The sequence below is a fragment of the Formica exsecta genome, unplaced genomic scaffold, assembly GCF_003651465.1.
Source record: "Formica exsecta isolate Colony F162 unplaced genomic scaffold, ASM365146v1 scaffold16, whole genome shotgun sequence".
Taxonomy (NCBI): domain Eukaryota; kingdom Metazoa; phylum Arthropoda; class Insecta; order Hymenoptera; family Formicidae; genus Formica; species Formica exsecta.
In genome coordinates this window covers 260,058-268,168 of record NW_021848922.1, presented here as the reverse complement: position 1 = coordinate 268,168, position 8,111 = coordinate 260,058, and the positions used below count along the sequence as shown (strand labels likewise).

Here is an 8,111-nt window from a genome sequence, read left to right as displayed (position 1 = left end):
ACGTATATATTATTATGCATGAAAAAATGTCGGAAAATACAATAGATATCGCGAGCGATAAAAATCAATCCGATCCTTTCAAAATGCGCGAGTATCGTGCTTACGAATTTCAAGAGCATAGTGCGCGCTTAATTCGTGATAAAGTCAGTTGGCGACAAATTACACCGAGATATATAAACCGACTCGATGAATGTCATCGTCAGGATATCCATCCTACTCACCACGTTGCCAATGATATAATTTCTCTGACGTAGGACGTCGAACTCGAGTCTGCGTTCCCCACGCGCGGGCCCCTAAGGCCCACGCGGCAGGCGCAACGCATCTAAGGTCAATCTCCAGAGGTTAAACCGCTGGGAAACGCTACTATTTAAATGCACAAATTTGCATAAAAAATTCTAATCGGCCGTCTACCTTTCAATTTTAAATCAAGAGTCACGTGCGTGTATCCATATACTAATTGACACGTGTCCATATTAATTGACATTTAAACAAAATAATAATAAATACCGTATTAATTTTTGAAAATTACTCAAAATAAGTGTCTCGTTTAATGAATAATTTTTATTTATCTTCATATTACTACTGCGTAACGTCACAGCAAATGTCATGAAACATTATGAATGCGTAATATATTTTATGCGCAGAAAAAGATTTCGGTATCTAAATATTTGGAAATTTTTAAAAAAGTGTTTAAAGATATAAAAGATTTTTAAATATCCAAAGGAATCGTAACTTTATTATGAATGCTTTCAAGACTATACATATGTCTGACGACAAACTCTAAATTGACCAAAATTCATTGCTACTGCAAATTTTCCTCTGACGACTCGGTAAAAGCAAAAAGGAGCGAAAACTTAATTTTCTTTTTGCATATCTAACGAGACCATGCTCTTGACGTTCCAAAATTCCAAGCTGCAGAGAGAGAGAGGGAGATAGAGAGAGAGAGAGAGAAAGCATGACGTGCTATAAAGAGACGTTAAGACAGAAGCGCATCACAAAGAGAGTTCGAGAAAGAGAGAAAGGACAAAATGAAGAAAAAAGAGAAGGCAGAGGAGATGAAGAGAGAAAGAGGAGTGCGAGAGTACGTCGCAGAGAAGCGTGAAATTCCGTCGGATCTCTAAAAATAGTCGCTTAAAAAAAGGAAGAATAACACGAGTACGCGTATATCTGGTCCCCGAGTAAAAGCGTAGGCCTATTTATGTATCGCCCGGTAGAGATGGAATCCCGATCCCTTCGTATGGTCGTTAACATTGTTTGTCCCTGGAGAAGGAGAGCTGTAGGAATGTGAAAAGCCACGCCAGCATAAACGGCATGCAGAAACGCGGCGGCCGGTCTTTCGCGGTTAATATACCGAATCGAAATTCTCGCAAATGAAATGACAAAGCGGCCGAGGTATTTCGCGCGATACGTTCTTGGGAAAATAAAAAAAAAAAAAAAAAAAAAAAAAAAAACATGCGCGTAAATATTTTTAGACATCTTCCGGATTTTTTTTTATGTTGGTTGATTGTAAAGATATCGCTTGCCTTTAAATATTCAAACGTTCAACTTTCTCACGCAATCTAATACAGGCAACACGGTGTCTTAGCACGATGAATCGTGAAATGGAATTTTTAGATTTTTATAACACGTACTCTCTCTTTTTTATAGAGGAAGAAAAGTTTTGTACGTAAAAAGATTTCTATCGTTCCGAACGATATACTACATGCCACATGACACATTATCGAATGTAATAAAATTATATTCGATTTATCCGGATAAGAGACTAATCTATCAAATGTCAATTACTTATTCGACATAGGTACTGAACTAGGGAGATCCGCGCCATGAAAAATAAATATTTTAACAGCTACCTATGCTATCTATTTAACAGAGGTAGTAGTAACATAGTTGACACTCTCATATTATAGTTGCGATCGTTTTGCATTTCATTATGATGGAAAGTGTCACCGAATATCTCGCAAATAGTTATGACATTTATATCACATTAATCTCGATAATTTGCGTATCTATTCAATTATTTTCGTACAAGGATGAGAAGAGATCTGCGTAAAAATGCCACTGTGCGTAAAAATAGTGCGTAGCTCTCGGAATTTCAGGTGTATTCTGTTTTCATAATATGTAATATCGATACGAGAGAGGAACGTATAGCTATATGTAGCTTATCTGAATTCAGGGAACATCATCATACCCTGACGATGGCAGTTTAATCGAACAATTACTTATTAATTTAACTAGTCTTCAATCCACGTGAGGGGATTAACTCTCCTCCAGAGAAGAATGCTTACATTCTTTCAAGCATCCTATTTCGGTAGGCAATTTATTCTGGTTTTGTGGAAACAATAAACAGGTTCATAAATCAACGGAAGCACGACATACCTTCCGCGGACCTACACGCGTGACATTCTTATTTACGGCCTTCCTCCTCTCCTCTCTCAAGAAATGCGCGTAACGGTACGTATCGTGACGTACTTGCACCATCGCTATTTCCTTAACCTTTATCCTGGTAACTGAGGTCCGGATATTTTCATTTCTCGTTATAGCAGTTGCGATTTATCCAAAAACTCTCAACCGTAGTAATTAATAATGTTCAATTTTTTAAAGTTGTGTGAAGAATTATTATGACTGCTATATAACATTTGACTACTGCTTTAAGGAAAAAAGTTGCCCAGATAAGAACTAAATCTTTCGGGTATCTCATTGTCCTTCAACAAATTTTAAGAGAATCCGCCGGCGATCGTCAGGCGATCGTGTTATTGTCCAGTTCAGCAAACTCACGCGTCACCTTGCAGACGTAGTAGAGACGCTCGTAGAGGTCCGCGGTGCAGCCGAGGTCACGCAGGTCGTTTAACCAATAGGAGGACGCGCGACGGCCGGTGTCGATGTAAGTGATCAGGTAGCCCCTACCTGCGGTCTCCTGCGACACCACCATCTTCGTGTGGTCCACGAAGAAGTTCACTTGCAGGAGAGGTACCGTTAGCTCCATCACGATGGCCTTGTCTGTACGAAGCCATCGTCTCATTCGCGGCACGCAAGTATTTTTCGACTGTCTCGGAGGCGTTCGATATTTTTTCAGCTCACCACCTAGACAGCACACATTAGCGAGCGGTTAAGTTAATATTTTGCTCATTAAGCCTTAGGCCGCGCCGCTATAATGGCCCAAGTAGTTTACGTCACGTTCCCATTGTGTTGTTTTTGCACTCTCGGGAAGTAAAATACTCGAGCCATGATTGAGCTTCGCGGAGAAAGACGAGTCAGATTTAAAAAAAAAAAAAAAATTAAAGCTTCACACTCTTCCGTGTAATAAATTACACGGAATGAATGTTGGAAGAATCGATCGAGCTCACCTTCTGTCAAGAAATCATCCATGTATTCGGTAAAATGACGGAGTAACTCGAGCTTCTTTTGCAATGGCACCGGCACGTCCCTTTCTCGGTGATATCGCGTCATCTCATCGTCGGTCGTCATGTATTCCACTCTTCTGCAATTATAAAGAATTTACGGAATATAAAATCGTAATTTTATATCGATTAAAATTGCATGATTCGACACATCGTTCTAGACTTCTCGTTGAAATGCTCACCTTCTATCGTGAGTGTAACTGATCTTCGTGTTGTCGTTGAAGAGAACGCCGACCGACCTGTCGGAGAGCTGGAAGCCCAGCCCGTACTTGTTTGAATAATCGATCCATTTGGTGACAAAAAGCGGCACGATGTCCTCCACGATCGGCGGATTGCACGCGTTGTTTCGTTTCATCTCTGTTACGCATATCTCTAGAGCGCGATGCATCTGCACACTTTGGGCAACGAGGCCAGTCTTCTTGTGATCCGGGCACAACACGCTGCTGAGTCGCTGTCGGAATCGCGGCAGCTTGGGTAATTTTCTGACCAGCCAGCTCGAGACCTTGGACTCTTTCTGCAGACTCTTCTGCGAACGATTCAGCATATTCAACTGCGGTTGCTGCTGCGTTTGCTGTTGTGCTTGAATCGGCTGCTGCTGCTGCTGATAACGCAGCGACGCCGCGTCGGGATGAACGACACTCTGCTGCCACATCTGAAATTTCGTGTTTCGGAAATACTTGCCAGCCAGACCTGAAGATGATAACTTCCAGGCGAGTCATTCCGGGGTCCCCTGATTCCTGGCGACCGTGGAGACCGAGGATGGAGACGAGGGCGGCTCGATGATCGACGGCGGTGGCATCTGGTAACAGCAAGTGTGCGGCAACGACGTCGGCACGTATTCCTTCGTGAGATAGGCATGCTCCTTCGCTCTTTCCAGACTCGGCCGTAACTCGGGATTGGATTGTAGCAGCCATCTGATTAGGTCCTGGCCGCTCCTGCTCGCGATACTGTCGTCCACTTCGCGATAATGATTATTGCAGATCCTCGCGTATGTCTCCTTGAGCGTGGCCGTGTCGAAGGGCGGTTGGCCCACCAGCAGGGCGTACAATATGCAGCCCAACGCCCAAACATCCGCCTCGTAGCTGTACGCCTGCTTGTACAACACTTCCGGCGCTATGTAGTTTGGCGTACCGCATATCGTCCTGCAAATACAAACGATCGCCTACATGTTATGATGTTTCGTTTGATACTGTGTTTAGACGAGCACATCTGTTAGTCCGTAACAATCGTTGGGGCGCCGAAAAGAGAGAGAGAAGGAACAGGATCTCGATGTTTCTTTTGTGTGTTTTTGTCGACAAAAAATAACTAAGACACCAGTATAGTAATAACAAGAAAAGGGACTGTAAGATATCGCATTATTTTTGTATCTTCTTCCATTCTTGCACTTGTAACTCTTTTTATAAATTTTACTTATTGTAAAATTTATATTTATAAATTATATAAAAAAATTTTAAAAAATTTTTGAAACACATGTTTGATTTTGATTGTATCGTAAACCAAACTGGGCCTTACACTCGTCTACGTTGGCCATCAGGCCTGGTCGCCAGTCCGAAGTCGCCGATCTTGACGATCATCCGATCTGACAGGAACATGTTGCCCGGCTTCAGATCCCGGTGAACGACTTTCTGCGAGTGGATGTACGCGACGCCAGTCACCATTTGCTTCATGTAGTAACGCGCTTCCGGTTCCGTGACTTTGCCACGGTACTTCAGCACGTGCATCAAGCTCTGGCGAAAAAGAAGAAGAAAGAGAATAGATATTTTTACACCCTTGACATTTATGTCGCTTCACGCATTAGTGACGTGCAGAAAGTTTAAACGACGCGATAAAGCGTAGCTAAGGAATTATAAGAGTTGATTTTTTATTTGTATTTTAATTTTATATACTTATTCTCTGTCTACAATAGCTATAATCTTTGCGGATGTTGCAACGAGTCGTCGTAAACGTAACATTATGAAGCCTGTACAGCGAAACTTCCACGAAAGAAACTTTATACTACAGAAAACCGTATAAAATCCACCTATGTAAGACGAGAGCAAACAATCGAAAGAAAGCATTTCCTGACAGGAAGACGCTGCGTCCTGAATACGCGGAATGCACGTGTACCGTCCCTTCGAGGGGATCGGCTCGCTTTATTTTCTTTGCAAGATACGATTGCTGTTTCATTTTCAAGGAATCTTATCTTATCCGCGATACGATAAATATATACCTCTGCAAAAAAAGACTGCATTTTCCGCCGTCTCTGGTTTCTAGTAAATTGGGGGGGTTATTCGCTGGAAAAAATTTCGCTAAATACTCACCAATGTTATTTATTTCACGCTCTCATGTTCAGCGAAACCAAATAATTTTCCGAGATTATTTACGCGACGAGAAAAAGCTTGAAAAGTTCCTCCCGTAAACAGTTTTATGTGATATAAGGCGTGGATCTTTTAAGAGTCTGCAATATTTTCTTTTACTACTAAAGTCATGGTTCTCGTCAGCTTTCAATCTTTTTCTTATCGCACATTATTTCACCTTTTTCGCTACAAGCACACTTTACGTTTACGTCTCTAAACAATTTTTCACAGGATGGAGACTTTTTTTCGTGACTTGAACCGTCAATCAAGCGATCTTCTCGCGAGAAACGGACGGAAATAGGAGTCGCGAAGACGATCGAGCGGGAGAGCGAGGATAATCAAGCGATTAGTTGATGCTTCGTCGCATCCTAACGGTACAAACAGGTCGGCAGATCAGCCATGAAGAGTGCAAGTGCCGCTCTCTTTCCGGCGTGGCAGGGTGAAAATACGCGGCCGTTACTGATCGCGGTCGTTTGCAGACGGGCTCCTATAATTGTTTCTCGGTTACGGCGTGCACAATGATTCCGACACAACGATCCAAGCCGTTGCAGGTGTTGCATGTCGTGAAAAATAAGTTTGACAAAGCGAGAAATGACGGAAAAGGATGTTAAAAAATCGTGCAACTACATAATACACGATAAAAATAAAATAAAAAGATGACGTTATTTATTATCGCTTTAAGTATATCTGTCGACGGTTTAAATAATTTATAAAGCAACGGCCACGAGTATCGACGAGTTTCTACCAGCACCAAGATATTATCATAAAAGTAGAAGATGGAGTTGCGAAATTTTTTCTCATGAATGCGCGGTAAGAAGTAATAAACATTAGCAAGGTAACTAAGAGATGTATATTGTATATATATACTTTTCGTGGGCAGGCTTCTAGAAGCATGTACACGTTGAGATTGTCCTCGAAGTAGTGATGCATCTGGACGACGTTTACGTGATTCAGCTCTTTGTGGATCATGATCTCACGCGCAATCTACAAACAAAGTAAATACGTTATTCAGCGAAATGTGTAAATATAGAGACAGATGCGCTTTTCTAACAAGTACCCACCTTTTGCATGTGAATCTTCTGCATCCGATTCTTCGGGATAATCTTGCACGCGTATTGATTTCCGTTACTGACGTCAGTCATTAGGTAGACTCTCGCAAAGCCACCCTGAAAAGTGAAAAATGAACCGTTACTAATGACAGGAATCTGGCTATAGAGATAATCGCAATAAAGATTCGCGTGAAAATCTCGTTGTAAGCGAGATAACATGATTTTCAAAATCTCTTGTAACAATGTGACCCGTCTCTGAAGGACGATAAAAGGCCCGAGCCCCCTCCTTCCGAGTCCTAGAAATCTCAAACTAGATCCTAAGAATTTCTCTTCGATCATCCATCAATGACCACAGTGAAAGGTTTTCTCCGCGACCGCATTCGGTCTCTGAAATTATTGTTTATCGCCTCGCCGCAATCCAAGGAAGAAAGGAGAAGAAAGTGAAATAAATTTCTTTTTATGGGATGCCATTCTTTGCGCGGTTTTTAATAATTATGAGATATAAATAGCAAATATGTCATATGGCACAAAAGTTGAATAATCGCGAAATGAACGAATCGTGAAGAAAAAAAGAACATATATAGTCTGCTAAAAATAACATTCTCAATTTTGTAGCGGTTTAAATAAGGAATGTCGTTATAAATTAGGATGCATTCACCTTCCCCTTATTGCCGATAAATTAGAAAATCGCTTAAAATCAAAATGAATAAAATCGACATCGTTTTCTGGAAAAGCTCATCCGCTGAACGGATGACGACAATTATCTCGCAATCGCACACGCGTAATTTTCATACAACAAAAAAGGCATGTTCGATGGGCCAATTGCCAGACCTCGTCTAAAAATATCCCGACATCGTTACAAAAACGCGAAACCTGTCGCGACAATAACGTGTCACGCAATTATAAATATATATATTATCTCTTCCCCTCGATTCGTGAGTATTACCAGAGTGTCTACTTAAATCCTGTAAAAAATTTCCCTGAAAATTCTCTGATCTTCCAGGTATTTTTGTTCAAAATTCCAGATAAAGAGAATATTTTAAACATTTTTTGACGCAATATCCTAAAATAAGCTTTTTTATTGTACGCGTTTTCCAATGCTTTTCATTCATAAGAAAGAAAAACACAAAGCCACTTAAGTCTCAAATGCTAGATTTATAAATGTACTGAAAATAAAACTGAATAGCTTTCGTTAAGATAAAATTTTTTAACTTGCATAACATTTTTATTTTTTGTCACTAAAAATTAAAATAAAGAATATGTATTGCATATTTAATATTTTGTTAAGATATTGAATATATAAACAGAGATAGATACATAATATATTT

General features: G+C 40.6%; 1 protein-coding gene across 1 annotated transcript in view; it reads right to left on the bottom strand.

Annotated features, from left to right (window-relative positions):
- Positions 1 to 1,425: 1,425 nt before the first annotated feature.
- The window catches only part of LOC115233064 (serine/threonine-protein kinase PLK1-like), a 25,818-nt gene continuing 19,132 nt past the window's right edge, over positions 1,426 to 8,111 (bottom strand). The window contains 4 exon segments of the mRNA XM_029803269.1: positions 1,426 to 3,081; positions 3,345 to 3,478; positions 3,581 to 4,540; positions 4,911 to 5,125. Coding sequence (XP_029659129.1) covers positions 2,738 to 3,081; positions 3,345 to 3,478; positions 3,581 to 4,540; positions 4,911 to 5,125 — 1,653 coding nt within the window. The 3' untranslated portion in view covers positions 1,426 to 2,737.